The sequence below is a fragment of the Periplaneta americana genome, chromosome 10, assembly GCF_040183065.1.
Source record: "Periplaneta americana isolate PAMFEO1 chromosome 10, P.americana_PAMFEO1_priV1, whole genome shotgun sequence".
In the NCBI taxonomy this organism is placed as follows: Eukaryota; Metazoa; Arthropoda; class Insecta; order Blattodea; family Blattidae; genus Periplaneta; species Periplaneta americana.
Genome location: NC_091126.1, coordinates 29,394,293 through 29,416,332, shown reverse-complemented (window position 1 = coordinate 29,416,332; position 22,040 = coordinate 29,394,293). Strand labels below are relative to the sequence as shown.

The 22,040-nt window shown below is 36.2% G+C and overlaps 1 protein-coding gene across 3 annotated transcripts in view; it reads left to right on the top strand.

Moving 5' to 3' along the window:
• Window positions 1-9,479, top strand: part of Rap1 (RAS oncogene family member Rap1) — a 211,478-nt gene extending 201,999 nt beyond the window's left edge. For all 3 annotated transcript variants that reach the window (XM_069837063.1, XM_069837061.1, XM_069837060.1), the window contains exons 4-5: window positions 1,317-1,469; window positions 7,092-9,479. In XM_069837063.1, coding sequence (XP_069693164.1) covers window positions 1,317-1,469; window positions 7,092-7,181 — 243 coding nt within the window. In that variant the 3' untranslated portion in view covers window positions 7,182-9,479. The remainder of the gene's footprint in view (window positions 1-1,316; window positions 1,470-7,091) is intronic.
• The last annotated feature ends 12,561 nt before the right edge of the window (window positions 9,480-22,040 follow it).

Below are 22,040 nucleotides of genomic sequence, written 5' to 3'. Positions count from 1 at the left end.
TGTATAATAGGTTAATTACAGTATTTCATTGATTACTATTCACTCCTTTTCTCATTTTCAGTTTCTACGTAATATGAAATACAAGTGTGTTGAATTTACAGTTAATACCTATTAACCCTCTGAACTTATATTATATATTATATATTATTTCAATGTACCGAAGTACATATGATATTTCCATGCAGATATTCTGCGTCATCATACGATGAAAGAGTAATGGAACGAAGAAAAATTCTCTCCGGCGCCGGGATTTGAACCCGGGTTTTCAGCTCTACGTGCTGATGCTTTATCCACTAAGCCACACCGGATACAACCCCGGCGTCGGACAGAATTCTCTCTGATTGAGTTCCCTCTAGTGGCCGCCCTCTGCACTACGTCATAGATGTCTATGAACATAAGACCGAAGTCCATACATGTGCTGAGGTGCACTCGTTATGAGTGACTAGTTGGCCGGGATCAGCACGTAGAGCTGAAAACCTGGGTTCAAATCCTGGCGCCGGAGAGAATTTTTCTCCGTTCCATTACTCTTTCATCCTCTGAACTTAGCTTGCTCTGGAATTTCATGCTACTTATCTGAGGTCTTTTTTGACCCCAAGCATATTTGTTGTAAACAATTCTGACATTTTACATATTTGTGCATTTGTTTTTATAAGGAAATTCAAAGTTATTATTGCACTTAGAGTTACTCATTATGTTTAAACAACGAATTAATTATTTTAATTATTGTAATGGCAGACTATTTATTCAGTATCTTTGTTCCTATTCTTTCAATTATCAGAAAATACTTTCACTTATCTTGAAATAAAACACAAAAAGGAAATTGCTATTGCATCAAGTGTCAATTATTATGTTTAGACAATCAATTTATTTATTCATTCTCATCACCTGCTGCATTAGAAAGTAAAGAACCTTATTTTACAAATACAAGCAATTACTCTTGAACCTACAAACTTTTACTCATAACCTACATGGCAGACTATTTATGCTGTATTTGGGTTTATTTCTGTCAGCAACTGTTATGAGCAAAAGTTTAAATGCAAAATATATCTAATTACAAAGTAAATATGTATTCTATAGCTGGGACCATTCACGACCACAAGGAATAAATATGAAAAGAATAATCAATATATAATTATGAAATAATAATTTTATTTGTAAGGAAAATTAAAATAGCCAAGGATAGCATATCTAGGTTACTGAGACTTTTCGAAGTATATGGATGTAGATATTAACAATAAAATATGGTGTGGGGTCAAAAAAGACCTCAGAGAGTTGAATGTGTTATAAATTATTGTTTTCACGTTTTCTGTATGCAGGATACAGAAGATGTGCCCATGGTGTTGGTTGGAAATAAGTGTGACTTGGAGGATGAACGGGTTGTAGGCAAGGATCAGGGTGTAAACCTGGCACGACAGTTCAACTGCGCCTTCATGGAAACGTCTGCCAAAGCCAAAATTAATGTAAATGATGTAAGTATAGCACAGAAAGAGTCAACTGTTCATTCATTCATTCATTCATTCATTCCTGCATTCATAACAGACACTTCAGTCAAAGAAGGGTGAAGGTCTCCTTTAATTTTTGAAGACATTATGTTGTATCCTGGACTCGCTGCTTCATCTCATGCTGCACGTCCTGAAGCCATTTGAATTATGCCTTTCTCTCCTCCTGGGTGTCTGCTCTCTTAGGTAACCTGGCCTCTGGTATGAGCTCGATATGGCACAACTATCTGAATTTTACTTTCTTGATGAAGGCTACTGTTTTGTTCTCCAAATATTTCCATTAGACCCGTATTACTCCTATTTTATTTGTCTGTACAGTTCTTGGTCCATATATTTTTCTGAGCACTTTCATCTCCCAGAGTGGCAACGTGTTCTCATTGCTTTGTGTTAGTGCCCAAGTTTCACTCCCTCAATTATCCATTTAATGGACGGAGCATAGTAAACAGTTAATCGAATATAATATTATGAATTTTTATGGTCTTAAATCTATCAGATGCCATTTAAAATACTTTATGCTCGACCATGACGAAATGTACTAATTATACACCTGGTAGCAGTCCTTTATTGCATGCCATTAAAGTACACCTACTCATTAAAGTACAGGTCTTCAGCCAATGATAACTCAGCTTACATGTGTTCAGCCAATGACAAGTCAGCTTTGTACCGTTATAAAACCGCAAGTATCGATTATTCTCGGATATGCAATTGAAAGAGAATTAGCGAAAAGTCGCGGAGGCTGGAAATCCAATACTGTCGCAGAAGATTATGTTCTGTTACTATAATAATTAGCGTTAATTGTAAATAATATTCAAATAAATTCAATTTGTCATCTCGTTTTTCAATGTCGAATTCAATAATCAAGGTTATAATATTATAATATTATCAAGTTTAACGGGACTACGTCAAGGTCAATGACATCATTGTTCCTCGGAAAAAATCAATACTTTCGCGTCTGCGCACATCTCACAATTCACGACCTAGAACAAGGTCACTTCCGATCTTGTCAGATACAAATAAAATGTATACATCTGAATACCGGTAATTTCAAGTTAGAAATATGGTCGAGCATAAAAAGTCGTATGAAACTCGCCTATAATGGTAATTAAGAAGCTCGTATGAAAATTATGAAACTCTCTTGCGCTCGTTTCATAAATATCCATATTCGATTCTTAATTACTATCATTATAGGCTCGTTGCATAATGTACTATTATATCGTCTTGTTTTTTCTGCACTTCCTCATGACTAATTTTGTTTTCTATGTCCATTCTGAAATTAGTAATTACTAAGAAATATTCCGGCAAGTGGGTACAAAGTGAATTTTTTTATGATAGTCTGGAAGCTTATTTAATCTTGAGAGAACCGAACGAAAATTAAGCATATGACGAAGTTATGCAATTGTGATAGGCACAGTTCAGAAAGTAGACTAGAGCTGTTATAAGTCGTTACTTGTGTTGAGAATTATATGCATTAGAAATCCTAAAATATGAATGCAAATATGCACTTAAAAATCTCGAAGTTTTCATTTATCATTGAACGATGAAGAGCCAGCAAACTTAACATAAAATAGGATCCTATGAAAAACAAAACACTAACGATATAGTGGGTAATTTTCATATCATTGGTTATTAAAAAAGCCACTTTCATTTATGAATTATTGTGTTACTGGCTATTCATAATTTGAAGTCAACTTGATATAGACAATTCATTTACTTCCATGATTCCATGAAACTTTGTGACACAATAATGCTTTCCATGTTTTCAGGATTCAACTTGTTTATCCTGTCTGTAAAAATAAACTTCTGCAAATCAAATGTTCTTTCTACATCACATGAAGTGAGGAAACAAAACACTAACATGCTAGGATTAACGTTCACATTACTATCATATTCTTGAAGCAAACTGGTAAAGTCACTTCGCACTTATTTCCGGCAGGCAATCACGTTGCAGTTCAGCTACATTTAAACGTGTGAGTCTTGTATTCGCTGGTGATGACGTTATGCACTATCTGAGGCGCGATAAATAATGAATATAGTCGCCCGCCATTTTGGTTCTTTTGTTGGCGTTAAAAGAAAGCACATGAGGATGCTATTTGCTGCACCGTTAAACATTATCATGTCGTATCTCCTATGAGAGTCAGTTTATTATCATAGGAGCTACGACATGATAATGTTTAATGGTGTGGCAAATAGATTCCTCATCTGGTAACTCAGCAACGAAAGAACAAAAATGGCGAACGATAATACCTACCTAGACTTTATAGAGGCGTAAGCAAAGAGAAGTCATGCCGGAAACAGCGACGCGACTGTAATTTCTCTTGTGTTCTTCAGATCATCAGTCTTTACTGTAGCTGACAGCGAGTTTTCTCGACAACATTTATTCAGAACTTCTTGATTGGAGTTGCAGAATACGTAGAAATTACTGAAACTGAACAGAAAACACTTTTCTAATTTACAAAGAACCACTTACCTACTATGTACATATGATGTAGAGAATACAAAGCCTCACAGAAGAAATAGTGCAGTCGATCTTGATGATCAGATGTGACTGCAAATAAGTGTAAACTGGAAACTTTTTTTTTTTTTCTTTTTCAAAACTTCTTGTATACATTATCAGTGTTAAGAACGTCTTGATGTATTTGCAATATACATCAATAAAATTAAGAATATTTGTAAAAACGTGTGTTGTTCTTTGTGAAATTGTTATAAAATTATATTACATGTTGAAACTTAAAAGTAATGTTCAAAATCGAGTAAAGGCATCTGGTTAACAGATCACAATTTTTAGTTCATTGACAGCTCTAGTAATAACCTGCATTGCTGTTATGGATGTAGATTTAACACCACCTCTTATCATCGTAAAAATTATTCTGTGTTCTAATTTTTTTTAATTCTATTATTACAGTTGTTAGATTCTCACTTCCGTACAGTAATACTGGTTTAATATGTGATTTATGTGTGTCATGTAGTACAGTTTTCAAGTAATCCCACTTTGTTCTAGCCAGCCTCTTCAGAGTATTGCTTCTTCTACGAGTATTTGTTTCTTCAGTTGTGACATTGTAAATATAGGTTGTAAGTAGTAAAACCTTGGTTAATCGAACCTTTATTGACCTAAAACTGGTTTGACCAAAATGTAACTGAATTTTTATAAATAAATTTAAAAGTTATACTGTAATAGTGAAGAATCAATATTTGGACTCAATAACAATAATATTGTAATTATTAATTTATACTGTATCTACAGTAGGTATGCACTGCACAGAACATTTTATAACACATGTGACGCTTTCATGTACACAACTCATTGTTGAGTCTCTATTCATTTAATCACAAAAACGGTAGACATTTATTGTCCAAAATGGGTCTGTCACCTTTATTTTGGTTAACAGAGGTTTTACAGAAATTCTGAAATCGGCATGTTTGTCTTTCGAATAGTGGAAGATCAGGTGGAGTTTCTGGTTGCTGACATCTTATTCATGAAAAGTTGTAAAATTATGTTTTCTTTTATTCAAAATAACTTTCCTCTTCAGTTATGAAATCGATATTGTTGTCTATGTATACATCATGTATGTAAATCCCACAAAACATTGACAGTCTTACTAATAAACCGTGTATAGTTTTTATACGAGACTTATGCAGAGTTGAGACAGAAAACGTTACTAATAAACTGTGAATAAGCTATGGACCTATAAACAGGCTGTAACTATACAATGGGAATTGCTTTGCAGTAGTTATATACACGAAACCCCTTGTTTAAGCATTGTATATAAAGGTAAAGGTATCCCCTTAACATGCCATGAAGGCACTTGGGGGGGCATGGAGGTAGAGCCCCATGCTTTCCATGACCTCGGCACTAGAATGAAGTGGTATGGTTGGCACCACGCTCTGACCGCCTTTTACCCCCGGGAAAGACCCGGTACTCAATTTTATAGGAGGCTGAGTGAACCTCGGGGCCGTTCTGAAAGTTTGGCAATGAGAAAAAATCCTGTCATCACCTGGGATCGAACCCCGGACCTTCCAGTCCGTAGCCAGCTGCTCTACCAACTGAGCTACCCGGCCACCCTTAAGCGTTGTATATAGGGGAAAAAATGGCCGCCCCTCTAACAGCTGTTCGTATCGACTGTCATTTTATGATGGTTACCTTGCAACCACAGAAGAACAAACCAAAGATCATAGAATTATTAGAATAATATTGCTGTAGCTTGTACTCCTTGATCAAAATGTAGTTGTACTATCGATATTTAACACGCCACACTAGAGCACTCTAATGGATGTAATAGAGAACCTCAGATATTCTATTACCTTTCGTAACGAAGTAATGACGAAATTATGACGTAGCTGTGTAACAGTTATACTGTTATACACGACGTATATAGTGATTATTAGTAAGGAATTTACACACGACTTATAAACGAGCTACTCATTGTATAAGTATAAGACAGTTAAACGTCTTTATATAGAGTTTTTATTAGTAAGACCGTGAGTGAAAAGAGGGGAATAGAGATTAGACTAAAATGGAGTTATTGTAGAACTTAGGGATAAAATTAATAAGGAGAAGTGCGCACAAATGTGCATTAGTTTTGGGCTCTGCTGTATTCCAGCAGCGATTTTCTCTTTAAACACTCACTGAAGTGGTATCTTGCACATGGTTTGTCACACAGTTTACACACACATTCCGGTGATGGGTCGTGATAGTTTGTGGTGATACCCATGCACTGCCAGTCTTGTCACTGCACTGCGGATCTTGTTGTTTGGTCCAGTCCAGCTCCGATCGGCCATCGTGTCTGTTGCGTAGAAGTCGTTTGGAACTTCGTTTCTCTTCTGTTGTCTTTCCTCTTTCAGTACTGCTTCTTGTGTGGTAGCTGGTAGTAGAAACTTGGTGCGTAGATCTTCTACAAGGAAAGTTTCACGTGCTAACTCATATGCTAGTCTCGATGGTGCGAATTTTGACATCCCTATTGCGGCTTTTAGGAATCAAGCGACAGTTGTGTGATATTGTGTATGTCATGGATAGCTATTATTGCTGCTGCCGCTCTTTCTTTCGTGTATATTCTGAAGGATCTTGCTGTTGTTTGGAGCGTTACTCCAAGGTATTTGTAGGCGTTTGTGATTTGAAGAGCGTTGTTCTGGAGTTGGATGCGGTCACCTTCAGCCTGTCGACCACCTTTTCTGAATACCATTAATAGCACTCAGTTAAGTGAAATGTAGTATATGATATCCCAACAAGAATGCTGGATTTAATAATGTGAATGAATGCAATAAATACAGATAACAGAGCAGATAGTAGTGCCATCAAGCCAACAATAACAAGACAGTGTTGGGACATTGCACTATTGTCTTCTTATTGGTTCGGCAATGCTGTTATCTATTCTGTTATCTGTTTTTGTTGCATTTATTTATATTATTAAATCCGGTGTTCTTGTTGGGACACCCTTTAGAATACAGAAGTAAAGGGATTAAACCTACCTACAACAGTTGTGTGATTTCTATCTTCATTCCTTGATTTGCGTTCTTTTTGCTATGGCACATCAGGTTTTTCAGCTTTCATGGTCTGTATAAAATGAAATTGTATTAAAACAATTTTTCTGCTTGCAGATATTTTATGACTTAGTGCGACAAATTAACAAGAAGTCACCAGAGAAGAAACCGAAACAGAAAAAGAGGCCTCTGTGTGTACTTCTATAAGAAAGACCAAGTGGCGCATGCGGTGCCAACCCATACTGTACATAACGTAATGTTGTGGCCTGGCACCGACCGGATGAGGGGTGGGGAGGGAATGGGCTTCCCCAACCCACAGTTATATTATTAAAATGAATCAATCTGTGGTCAAGTTGTTGTTATCCCGAGAGCCTGTCGAACTGCTGGTATGGGCCCAGGCCTGCGTCGGGCATTGGCTAAGTCCCGGGAGCGTATTGCGAGAAACACGGCAAGTGCACAAAGGATTCGACAGTAAGTGTCGGTGCCATTCATCGTGCCGAGACGTCGACTTCGGAGGCCTACCGAGAAGACCGGAGGCATCTTGCAGCGTGTGGGCGGCACATCCTCTCTCTTTGGAAAACTCTACATGTCACCGTGACAGGACTCGACAGATCTCACCAGTTGAAAGAAAAACAAATCAAGAATAATCAGCTAAAAAAAGGTTGTAGTGAAACTACTCTTTTTTCAGTCTGTGGCCTTAATACTTTGTGTACTGAGTCCTCCCACCCCTGTCCCCCCACCCACTTTCATGCCTCCCACCCCAGTGAAACCAAGGTCCAGATTAGTTGGCTCGTGGCTTGCTGCATGCCAACTCCACCACGATGGACAGCACTGGTTTGCTCGAGCCGTTCCGTCTGGAACAGAAACAAACCGACCAACTAAGCGACTGTTGTCATTCATATCTCATTCTATGTAAAGCTGCCAAGGTCTCTTTGTAAATTTGTGCAGAAAACAAAAATAACAAAAAAAAAATGAAAAAGTAAACAATTATTATGGTGATAGTGTTTCCTACTTTTTATCTGGAAATGTAGAACAATTTATTCACATAATTCAGCAAATGTCATAACCCCTCCCCTAGTTTTCCTTCCACTTTTCACCAGAATAACGAAAAAAATGGTAATTATTGCATATAGGTAATTTGTTTTTGAGTGTCATATTAGTTAATTGTTATGTAAAATGTATGTATTTTGACTTGTTGCTCATTGGCTGTTGTAATGAATATCGTTTTTGTCTCTTCCAACCCTGTCAACCTCCTATTTCCAAATGTAATTTTGAAGGTAACAATTTTGCCGCTGTCATGTGTACGCTCTGATGACAGTCCGAGGAAGGAAAACTGGAGCCCTGACATGGGGTCAGACCAAAGACAAAGTGGGAAATGAAACGATTTTGCCTGTCTCTTCATGCAAGCTGCTGTTTAAATATGGTTTTAGAAAACCCAAACTGTGACTTCATATTTGAGATGTAACATATTTTTGTATGATTTTGTTTTCTGCCGCATATGTCTTTATGTTTGAACATATTTATAATACGTGCAGGGAAATCCATGAGACACCATCTTACCTGATGTTGATCATAACCTTTTTTAATGAACATGCTTGTCAAAAGAGGCAAATATTGTCTGCAGTGTCTGATTTTGCAAAACACGGTAGTTTATTCGAGACAATGATTTTGATTCTGCGTACTAGAGTTTAGAATTATCTATCATGTATATACATTGGTAAGGTGTTTGTTTTATATTAACACTGAGCGAGCGAGAGAGAGAGAGAGTGAGTGAGTGAACGAACACACAGTATGTATTGTATATGTGTCTTGAGTGTGGTATGTTATGATTGCCTAAGTTGGAAGTGTAAAGTTTAGAACTGTTGTAGTGTTTTGGGACGGTTTATTTTGTAGATTGTCACACAAAGTACACACTAGCTTGCTTGTTACATATTCCGCAGTTTGCATACAGAGATAGTGTACAGAAACACCCATTGTGTGGTAATCGTATATCGAGGTGGAGCATAGTCTCTCCCAAGTGCTTCCTATCGACAATTTTTTTCTAAAGCAATATATGTTAGAGTATGATTGAACTTCTTTCCCCACTTTGTGGTTTGTTCCATGCCAAAAATAAAAGTGAATAAAAGATTTGGAGAAATTTCTGTATATGTGGAATTGTGAATTTCCCTGAAAATAGGGCAGTTAGAGCAAGTAACATGCAGTTCCAAGTTGACAATGCCGTTTTTTGAATATGTTTTAATTTTCGGAATTCTGTTGCATAATTAATTACCTCTCTTAGCACCACTGATGTTTCTTCCCAAATTGCATTCTGTTTTTCTAATGTGACTCCAGGTGACTTCTGTCGTACCAATTGATAAATCGGTTGTGGAATTTGATCTTCCGATTATTAGCAGTGGAGTAGTAAACAGGTAAGAGGCAGGCCCATTAGTAATCGATCATTAAACCAACATTTTCACCACTTTATTGTAAATGCTTCATAAACTGATAATAAATAATTTTTCTGTAGATTTTTTTAATTTCATTTGTGTCCTGAACTTGGAAGTGTGTTCGTTTTCACAATGGCAATGCATTCCCTTCAGATTACATCTTGAATTTCAGGATGAATAAAACTCCGTTATAAACTATGCAGCACTATTTGTTGTGGAGATAATTTGACAATGGGGAAACTGTTCATGAAAAACAATTACGTATAAGTAGTTATATTATAACTATTTAATCACCCAGATTAATCAAGATGCTGAAACTGCCGGCCTTCATTTCGCTAACATCTTTGCAACCTCCTTGTGAAATTGCCCATTTTTGCTCACTGTTCCCTTTGGAAATGGAGGTGATATCTCAGTGGATGTTATCTCCCAGGGCTCCTAGAAAGTGTGATTTTTCATGTACGCACTCTGTCTAGAGGCTGTATTTTTTGGTAATAGTGATACGCGTGAAATTTTCCACATTTACTTTCTTTGTTACATTTACCCTTTTAGATATCTGAAATACCACAATTTTAAGCAAAAAGGAACTCTCAAAATAACGCAAAATTTGGATAATTGTGCGAAATATATCAATGGCCACAAAATCACTAAATATACCCCCTATTGCAACAACAACAAAAATACAAAATACCAACCAAAACTTTATTCAGTTATAAAGAGACATGGCTGTGACTTTTAAATTTTTCATTCGCTTGGTAATGTCAATATTTCTGTACTTTCTAGCTATGGATATTGTGTACACTCACTTTTACTATCTGCATGGCTGTAAAAAAAATCTATTTCTGCAGTCAACTGTAACGTACAACTTTCTTCAATCTTTGCTGCAGCATGTTATGCATCAGAGGCTATATTTTGATGTGAAGAGGATTTAGGACCACAATTAATTTGGTGTGAATTCTTTGCCAGCAATGTGGTTCCCTACATCTAGTGCGGATAGTGAGAGGGGATTTTCTGTGTACACCAAAATATTCACTGGCACTCGCACAATTCTTCATATGCGTGCAGACAATTTAGAAACATTTCGTTTATATTTTGGTAATGCTGATACATGTTAAGGTTCTCATCTACCCTTAATTTTCCTTCAACGAATTTGATTTTTTTTTATTTTTGTCATCTGAAATGTTGAACTTTCTAGTTTTCCAAAATATATCAGTTTTGTCTCTATGGTGTTAGGTTAATTAGTTACCTGAGCTTTTATTGATCGGAAACTTCCTCTCTTTAAACTGGAAGTGCAGTTCTGCAAGTGTCGTTCCATCACATTGTCAATTTTATATATTTTTCGTGTAATATCAATTCGAATTTGGCGGTAGAGTTTCAGTGTATTATTTTTCACACAGTCAGGAAGCTATGTGTTCGGTTTTACAATTTTTATACCCTCAAGATGTAGATGATTTTTCTCCATGTTCAATTTTAGAGCATATTACAACACTAATGTTAACACAAAGTGCACTTAGAATTGAAATATTTTCATAATTCTTTCACCAAAATGAAGCTGATTAATGTAGCTAAGTGCCAAACTACAAACAGTGTCCTATTGCTTAAGAAACTTAATTTAAAACTCAGTGTCCTACTGCTTAAGAAAGTTAATTTAAAACTCCAAGATCTTAAATTTTTATTTTTATGTTTGAAATTAAAAAAAAATAATATGACTTTTTTTTCTTAATGGGATAAGAAAGGGAAAAACTGTTTTCACTGCTTATTCTGTGTTCTTTAGGAGTAAGGCAATGAAAGAAGTTTTGTTCTAACATAAAAACTGTGGGCCAAGGACTTGAGCAAACAAATTTCAGTTTTCACTTTAAAAAAATTGCCTCCTCTATTTCCCAAAATTATTTGGGGGGGTTTATTTTGTATGAAAATCCTTAATTTTGTGTTAATCAGGGAAAAAGGAGTATTTAAAAATTGCAAATTTTTCTCCCAAGGGTAAATAATAGTATCTTAAGCCACCAGGAGGGGGGGGGGATGAAGGTGACAAAAAGTTTTATATTAGACATAGTATTGTTGTTTATTCAACTGTCCAAAGACAGGTCTCAACTTCACAAGCGATACTCACATGGCATCACTTATGAGGCAACTAGGCCAGGAGTTAATGGGGTAGGGTGGCCAGTTCCTTCCCTCCTCCATTGCATACATCGCCGATTAGCTACATATTACACTAATCAGACTTCAGATGCATACAAACAATTGTTCTTCCTTTGACACATATCAAGTGAAATGTACTGCCTGACAATAGATGTACATACCAGCCAGAACCTCAATCAGAGGTAAGACATAATATAATACATTAATTGAAAACATATTTGATGAAATACAATCGAATTCACAACTTATTTCACGAAATAGTGGCAAGTTAAAGTGATAGAGTTATGTGTGGAAATCTAGGGGAAAATCTAGGGGAGATTTTTGAGAGCTGAGGTTTATTGTGCTTTGCCGTTCCTTTCTGTTATGATATTCATTGCCAAATTGTTGCACTCTTGTAAATATACACCACACTGCATCGTGAACTTAATCCAGGCTATGGTAATGATGACCATGACTAGGACTCGGATTTTCAGATTTCAGTTATCTAAAATCTCTGGAAATATGCATGCACTTATGCCCTAAAAATACCAAAATCTGGCATAAGAACTTGGAAATATGAAGCAAAACAAATTAAATATTGTCAAAAATTTCTTATTCAACTTTTTATTCACCAATCTACAAAATTGTTTTTGTAAATACTAGTAACTTCTTTTCATTGGTGATTGTGGACTGTTTAGCTTATAAAATAGAAGAGAGAAAAGAAAGGTGAAAATGAACAATGTCTGTCCTCTGCGTGACTAGTTCTTTTACAGGTATGACAGCAAGGTCACTGATTGTTTATGTATTACTACCTGATAACAGCGGGGTTGGAACTTCTTAATTGTCACATGTTTGGGAAGGATGAGGGTGAAAGTGAGACTGATCAGAAACAATCTGGCCATATTCCTAACATTCTTTTGTCCTTTGTGTTTTGACAACTAACTTACTGCTGGTGAATCGAGTTATCTTAAAACTTCATCTAACACAAAGTATTCTTAAGGAAAGGAAATTCAAAATAAATAACCAAACATAAACAAAATCTCTTGCCATTACTGACACAAAATATGTGAATGGTACTTGGAGAACTGTTAAAACTATTGTAATATAACCAGAAATATGCTTTTCTACCATTTTTGGTCAAATATGACTTGATGCTAAAATTGGTAAAATAATGCATTTGTATGAACAATAAAAACTGTGTCATGTTCAAAAAAAGCTAGAAATGCGTTTAATTTAGTTTGTAAAAAGAAACCAGGATCAAAATATGACGTGTCATAGAAATCCGAGCCCTAGTAATAACATGTGAATAAATTATAGCGAAATGAATCCAATGTCCAATGTCGAAAGTTACCCAGGAATTTTTCTTCAATTGGTTAAGGGAAAACCTCGGAAAAAAAGCTCAGTCAGGTAAATTTGTACCAACCAGGATTTGAACTGAGCCTGCTTGTTTCACAGACATGCTAACCATTGTGCCACAGCAGCGGATGGGACAAGACTTAACTACATTTCTATCCTTGAACACTTCATGTGTTGCTTACATGGAACCTCGGCTGTCTAGGCCAGTAGTATTCAATCTGTGACACGCGTACCCCCAGGTATGAGTATGTGGAGTTCTCTCAAAGGGTATGTATCCCACTGACTGTATATGTAAAAACGCTGACAGTTATTTTGTTATACTTGTTGATAATTATTACAGTTTACATATTTTGTTTTACAATATCAGCTCTTATTTTTCCTTGCTCCTATAACATTTTGTATATTATTATTGCATCAGTAACAGCTGTATAATAATAATAATAATAATAATAATAATAATAATAATAATAATAATAATAATCAGTGGCGAAGCTCTTAAGAGGTTTTTGAGGCTTAGCCTACCAAAATAATTTGAGTTGTTATACCTGGTAATATTAGGCCTTAAAGTTTGTAATAACAATGTATCATAACACTTGGTTTCACTCTAGTCCTTCCATATATTAAGTTCACTGTTGGTAGTCATTCCAGGATGGAGAGTTTGTTGCGAGAGGCTTTGGCAGAAGCCTCATTAAAGGCACGGCTATGACCTTAACTCACAAGCTTGAGGGGGTATCAATTCGCTACAACCCAGTACAAACTGTGGCTAGCCTCACTGTTACAATAATATGTCGCGCTATATTAGTGCTTTGTGAAGGTGCTGAATAATTGAGTGTTAGTTTAATCGAAAGTACATGCATGTGTGTGTTACTTATTTTATTTAAAATGGCTGTTACTGAGAGAACATTGAGGTCATTATTTGTAGAATTAAAAGAGAAACTGTTTTCAAGTTGGACGTTTGAAACAAAATGTGCTCACAAGCACAGGAGCTCGACATCACATTTACATATTAAAATAGCGGGTGGAGGAAGACAAAATAAAAATTTTCAATTTTCGTATTATAAGAAATATCCTTGTCTAACATGGTACTCTGAGACAAATAAGTTAAATATATTGTTATATCTGTATTCTGTTGGGTGTGAAAATGAGTGGTCATCATCATCTTGTGGTGTCTTTGTTACAAAAATTTTGATAGAAAAGCCGAGAAACATCTGCTATATAAAAAGACAGAAGATAAGCAGATTTTTTCAGCCAACCCAGTATTTACACCTTAACTTCGCCACTGATGATGATGATGATAATATAATAATAATAATAATTTATTTTGCATATATCAGTCATAGTGTTTCGTTATTTATATAATTTCGAAGCATTATAATGATATGAAGGGAAAAAAAAATGTATTTTGTGGGTACACTAGCAAAGAAAATTGAATACTATTGGTTTTGACTGTGGCAGAATCTTGTTTGGAAAAAACATGTTTGCTCTTATTTAACTTGCCAAAGAATACAGGGAATGGGAAAAAAATTACGAAATCATTGTCACACATTATCTATTAGTATTAACAGTTTCTTCAAATAATACTACAATATTATCTTTCGCTGCTAATAGCACAACTTACTCCCAATTTCGCATTGTGAAGGGGTACTTGATGAGAAAGATAAGTTTGTTTTGCACCTTTCGATTACAGTAGTCTTGCTTGTTTTAAAAATAGATATGTTATGTAAATCTGTTCAATACTTTCTTTCTATTGACATTTATTCACTAGAACAGTGATGGTCAAGTTATTTGGGCTGCAGTGTCACAGTACTTAATGTACACTAACTGTTCCCCCCACCAGTCCACAAATTCGCACAATTGCTTGAGGAAGCTAGTGTTAAATATGTTGGAACACAAATAGACAATGATTTTAATTATAATATTAATGATAAGCTAATAAAACAGTGATAATAATTTTTAATTTGTTCATAAAATTGAATGCTGGTTCGAGTCCTGGTAAGGAAGGAACCGGTGCCCACCTATATCATGATGAATTTGGAAGCTTACAACAGGTATCAAAAACTAGCTACAACAGCTGGAAGGATCATGCTGACCAAATGTTACGCCCGCTCTGGTGTGATGATCATTCACCTTTGCTGAGGTATGTGGATGTGGAATCAGCTGGTCCCTCATGGGCTGTTATCTCATGAATGACTTATAAATTAATTAATAAACTCATCACTTAATATCGCAAAGTCATTTGATTTGTTTTTATTACAATCTTTATCTGCTTACACAACAATTAATGCGAACACTGTGGGCGACCATGAGAACTAACCAAATCTTCAAAGTCGATGTTATGGAAGACAGTGGTAATAGTAAGATATCGTGGAGGTGTGCGTCACTCAGTTGATTTTTCTGAATAGATTTAATAATTGCTTTCCTGGAGGAAAATGTACACTTGCAGAAAGTACTTCCAAACATGGAAGGAATCCTCTTAAAGTCACTCAACTTTGGAATGATTTAATTTGACATAACTTAAAAAAAAAAAAAAAAGTAGGCCCTTTTCTTGTCTTGGTTGGAGGAACGGAAAACTGTGTAGATCACAAAACTGCCATTGATATTATTCATCATCTCCAGTTTTACTCTTCATTGGGTTATTGAGTAACATAAGGTGTTATTAACTTCCTTCTTGCAAAATGTGTTAATTGTTGAAACCATCAAAATGGACAATTAATTTTGAGATTTTTTTTTTTATTCAGTTTTCGAAATTTATGTTCAGTTCATTGAGCTGTTTCGCAATGGCTGTTGGGAATGCAGAATTGAAATTGAACTCCAGAACCTGTAACTTTGCTATCATGCTTTGGAAATCTTTATTTCATTTAGGAACTTTAACTTATTTGTCTCAGAGTACCATATTAGCCAAGGATATTTCTTATACCACGAAAATTGAAAATTTTTATTTTGTCTTCCTCCACCTGCTATTTTAATATGCAAATGTGATGTCAAACTCTTGTCCTTGTAAGCACATTTTGTTTCAAACGTCCAACTTGAAAACAGTTTCTCTTTTAATTCTACAAATAATGATCTCAGTGTTCTCTCAGTAACAGCCATTTTACATAAAATACGTAACACACACACACACGCATGTACTTTCGATTAAACTAACACTCAATTATGCAGCACCTGTACAAAACACTAATATAGCACGACATATTGTAACAGTGAGGCTAGCCACATTTTGTACTGGATTGTAGAAAATCGATACCCCCTCAATCTTGCGAGTTAAGGTCGTAGCTGTGCCTTTAATGAGGCTTCTGCCAAAGCCTCTTGCAACAAATTGTCCTTTCTCAAGGGGGGGGGGAAAAAATTGAGACAATTTTCCTTGTTCAACTAGCGAATTTTGGTGTACAGAATCAGGTCACCATATTCTAATTCAAGTTCTAAGAAAGAAAGAAACGTCCGATGTGTCACAGATCGGTTTCCTCCTCTGATGAAATTAACACATTTAGTAACAATTTTCTTCACATCTTCAATTTCCAAATATTTATCAAGGTGGGTTTATCTTGTGACATGTTGGACCAACAGTGTTGGCCAAGAGTACTGGGGCCGACAAGGTGGGGTATTTGAACGTTCATTTATCATAAAATGTTTGGTCAGCCCAATATACAGTGAAACCTGTCTAAAGCGGCCATCTGAAGTTACCTTGTAAAATGGCCGCTTGATTAAGGTTGCGGTTTTTAATGAATCAGCATGAAAATACTGAATGTCATTGACTTTTTAGTGCTGTGCGCGTACAACAATCATGCATATTAATGTCAGCTTCTTCCATTCTTGCAACTAGCCTTTTCAAAACTTGCTTGCGGTACCTCAGTTTAAATGACTGGATAATACCTTGATCAAGGGCCTGGAGGTGTGATGTCGTATTTGGGGGAAGAAACACCAATTTCACGGATCACATTGCGATTTTGTGGTTTAATCTTGGAATTGAAATCGCCATGCATATTTTTCTCCCATTCTTTTAATATTTCATCTTTATTCTTAATTATACCGTTTATTTGTGTCCTTCCACATTTGAATATTTCTGAAAATTTTCTCGCAGATGTTCCCATCTCACCTCTGTACTTAACACCACTCTAGATTTATTGTTAGACATGATTTCTCTTTCAAACTAACTTCACAGTTCCTCTGAATTAACTGAATGAAAAGAAGAAAAATTCGTAAAATCTAGTCCGAATAAAGAAAGATAGAAAGAGGAGAAAAAAAAATTGAATGTTAACACTACTGACCTAAAACATACTGTGACATTTTCGATAGAAAAAGTCCGTGTTTCAATCCTTTAAAAATGAGTAAGAATTTATAGCTGTGCAGGGTCGGAGTGGAAAGTGACAAAAGAGTCATAAAACAGTAACCAGCTAACCCCAAGATATGGAGGGTGTACTGTTGTACACTTAGCTATTGTCCTAGTGATACTGCTTCCTGTCCTCTAACCATCGAAAAAATGGTCGGACAGTATCCGTGAAAAGATTTTTTGTTGGACAGTGACTGTTATAGTCAGGTTTCAATCCAAATAGACCCTAGCCGCTGACCGGCGCATGAGGTGGCCGCTAGATAAAGAGAGAATTTGTATTGATCTTATGGAAAATCCAATTGGTTCCAGAGAAAATTGGCTTTTGGCCAGATGACCGCTTAAATGAAGTGACCGCAAAGGCAGGTTTCACTGTATTGTGAATGCTGGAAGTTAAGCCATGTAGCACTACTCAAAAAAGTCTGTTTCATGCACGTGATGGGCGAATACGTGGCTCTGTCAGCTTCTATATTTGTTAGTCTAGCACTGTAGCAGGAAGACTAATTTTGCGAAGAAAGGAAAAAAGTGATATACCATAAGAAAAGATGAAGTGTGAGCAGTTTTCTTGCTAAGCACCGGCTTGAAGAACCTTATAACTGTATAATGAATGATATAAGACTACAAAGTGGCTTTGACATATTTGTGCTAATGACTTTGTTGGACTTTGAAGACTGAACCAAACAATGAGAGACAACTAAAGCACAAACTGTAGCAGAGACACTCTGATAACAACTGCTAGTAGTTGCAGAATCTGGCATGCGAGCGTATTTGTTTGGCTGTTTAACCTGCTACAATTGGAGCCAACATATTTGCTCCCAATACCAACATGTCAGCCAATGGCTCAAAAATATATGCACCAGTATTTGTCTTCATATGGAACATGTTGGATTGTGTTGGCCAACATGTTGTGTATGAAGATAAACCCACTTTCAGAAATAATGAATATCGTACTGGTGTATGTATCAAAACTAACAGGCTAATAATAATAAAAATGAATAATGATAAAATATAATTTACTTTTAACCTAGTCATAAGATGCACAAAATTACCATATGGCTCGTGGACCATTAGTTTACCATCACTGCACTAGAGGAGTGGTTTTTCAATCTATAGTGCGGAGTTGTCTCAAGGGGTACGCATCCCACTGACTACGTAAAGTGTAAAAATTCTGACATATTTATTTTCCATGTTGAATCTTTTGTACACTACTTTTAACACTTGAATATAATTGATTAAATGGCGATCTTACTCATGTTAATTATGTAAGCATGTGCGGCTTACAGCTGTTTCGGTGCTACTTTACACCATCGAAAGTGTACGAATTATTTTATCATAGTTGTTGATAATTATTGCAGTTTACATATTTTCTTTTACAATATTAACTTCAGTTTTTTCTTCCTTCAGTAACTTTTTACTCTACATAATTCATTATTATAATTATTGCATCAATAACTGCTGTATGTATAATAATAATAATAATAATAACTTAATTTATTTTTCATATATCATCAGTCATAGTCTTTTGTTTTTTATTTTAAGTTGGTTATTTAACGACGCTGTATCAACTACTAGGTTATTTAGCATCGATGAGATTGGTGATAGCGAGATGAGGCCGAGGATTCGCCATAGATTACCTTGTATTCACATTACGGTTGGGGAAAACCTCGGAAAAAAACCCAACCAGGTAATCAGCCCAAGCGGGAATCGAACCCGCGCCCAAACGCAACTTCAGACCGGCAGGCAAGCGCCTTAACCGACTGAGCCACGCCGGTGGCTTAGTCTTTTGTTATTTGTTATATAATTGAAATGCAGTTTGAGGGTACAAAGGTAAACAAAAATATATTTTGTGGGTACGCCAGCAAAAATGATTGAATACCACTGCATTAGATGATAGATCATTTCGCAACTTGGAATAATAACTAAAAAAAATCATGAAATACTCTTTCAGCTTTTTGGGCAGTCTCAGTGAACACAAAACAGTAAATAAAGCACACTTTTGTGCAATGTAATTTCAAATGAGAGTTTGTTCACTACAACTGTGGCATTTGTTGTAACAGTACCATTCTTTACAGGCATGACAGCGACAGTATCATGTGGCGGTAAAGCAAAGTTTTGCTTACCTATTACTTAGTGTTATTACAGACTAAAGATGACATTTATATTAGCTTTCCAAATTTTGATCTCGTTGAAGCTGCATTTTGAAGCTTGTGATGGCTTTTCTGATTCCCGAATGTATACCTGAAGCCATTCACCCGAATTGACATTTCCTTAATTACATTTCCTTGAACAACAAGTTCCAGAAAATTAATAACCCCAAAAGTTTTCTAAAGCATTGAATACGAAGAAATAAGAATTCGGATGTTTTCCTGTGAGAATTTGAGAACGGTTATGTCACCCCTCACTCATATTGCTAGTGTGTGATTATTTTTCCAATTCACATTGTGCTGGCTCCAGAAAGTTACAGCGGAACGTGGAGGTTAGGCAAGTCTTCTGCCTCTTGCCTGCTGATCTGTAACATAATTGAGGTTCAAGACATCTAAACTGGTTAACACATTGTCTGTTGCTATCTCTTGAAGCTCCTCAAAAGATGCAATTGTCAAGCCGTGACATGCCTGCAGTTGCTTCAATTATGTGAGATTAGTAACCTCACAGCAAACATAACCAGTGAAGAGCCGCCACGTTGGGCTAGTGGCTACAACACTAGACTTGTAAGCCTGTGGACCTGGGTTCGATCCCCGGTGTACCCCAATTTAGAATTTGTGTTGGACAAGCCCATGGTTCAGGTAACATGGGGATTTTCTCCAGAATCTCCGGTTCCCCTGCGGCATCCCAACAAATCATCATCTCATCTCATTGCAGGTGTAGCGTAGACCATCCTCCTATGGTGCACCCTGGGCAACGACTCTGTCGGTAAATTGGGCTACATAACTGGCTTAATAATATGGGTGAATGATAAAAAGTCAAGTACCCGCCATTAGTATAAAAAAACATAACCAGTAAAGTAACTATGTGGATTCTTTACCTGCAGTTCGAAGCATTATATACAGGCATACAGCAACCCTGTCCAAACGGTGCTCATTCAAGGTGAGCACTCGGCTGAAGGAAGAAAGTCGAAGATAGAACTCGTGAGCGCAGAGTAGGGATGGTATCTTTGCGGTGAAGGAGAAGGAGTGGGGTGCTCTAGTTTACTGTTCAGAATTCCTCAATATTCTCTTGTCTCTTGAGTTGTGATTATCAGTAGTGCATAATGGACATAGGGAAACGAAAGAAACTTGATCACTAAGGCTAGGATTTTTATGTAATATCAACATGCAAAATATGTACATATTTATGTAATAATATTAGGTAAATTATATAGTTAAATATGTAAATTACATAACAATTTCTTAAAATATGTAATATTAAAGTACCTTAAAATTTAATTTTTATATTAAACATCAAGTTACCTTGAAGATCCCTCATTTTATTAATTATATTTTTGCAAACTAAAATCTGCTACAATAAGTGATTAATTAAACATCTCGATATAGGCTATGTAAAATTTAATAAATTCCACTATTCTGTATGAAAAATGCAAATATTCAACAGAAGTTACACAATTATTTTCATTGTCACTCTTTAAGCTATCTGTCCAGTAAACATTACTTTGCAGAACTCAATCTACTTACTTTACTTCGAAGTGCAATAAACTATCAGATACATCTTCAGAGGACGTTTTTGTACGCAGAAAATGATCTTTGCACATTACAGGACGTTGCTGGTGCAAATTTCTTCTTCTTCTTATTTGGTATTACAGCCCAGGTGGGCCTTAACCTCCTCTATGGCTCTCTTGCATCCTTCTCTATCCATCGCCAACTCCCTCCAATTCCTTATTCCTAATCTATTCGCATCCACTCGTACACAGTTCCACCATCTTGTTCTCGGTCTTCCTCTTAATCTGGTTCCATCTGGGTTGTTATTGAAGACAATCTTCACTTTCCTTGTTTTCATCCTTGTGACGTGTCCCAACCATCTCAGTCTTTGACATCTTATGTGCGCCTCCAAATCCGATTCCTTGTACAGTTCGTATATCTCATTATTATATCTGGCTCTCCATCCATCCACTGTTTCAATTGCTCCGAATATCCTTCTTAAGATTTTCCTCTCAAATACTGCTAGTTGTTTGCATGTATTTTTATTCAGAACCCATGTTTCTGTACCATAGGTGCAAATTTAAGCAGATGAAATTTTTCAGGAGAGATGTCGTCTGGAGGATTCGCTTCTTCCTGGCTGAGGATCTTGCACACTGCAGTCATTGTCGAGAATTCAGGGTTTCTTCCCATAACAGACATAAATTTTTCATTATTCCTATTCCAACAACTGCTTCAAAAGCACTTAACTTTCATTTAACATCTTCATCAATGTCCAGTGATTTCTTTAAAGGCAACCCACAAGTTTCTAATTTTATAATGCTCTCAGCATTGAATCCAAAATTGTTTTGAATATATGCTAATTGGCACTGTACTTTAGGTTCACTGAAGTCTCTTTAGGTCACTCTCAATGCAACTGCCGATTTCCTTGGAACGAATCTATCACAGACTTCACCTCTTTAAAATGTTCACTATAACAGCAGGCAGCCTCGATCCATAACCCACCTAGTCAGAACAGGTTCAGGGGCAATTTCATGTTTGGAAATTGTTCTTTAGCACAACACAAGTTGGTGGGGGGGGAGGGGACTTTAACGAACACTCTTGGTGTTTGAAATAATGCTTTTCATTGGTGTGGATAGTTACTTCGCACTTCTTCAGCGACACGTTGCAGTCCATGGGTGAGAAGGTGAAATGGATCATATTTTGATAGAACACA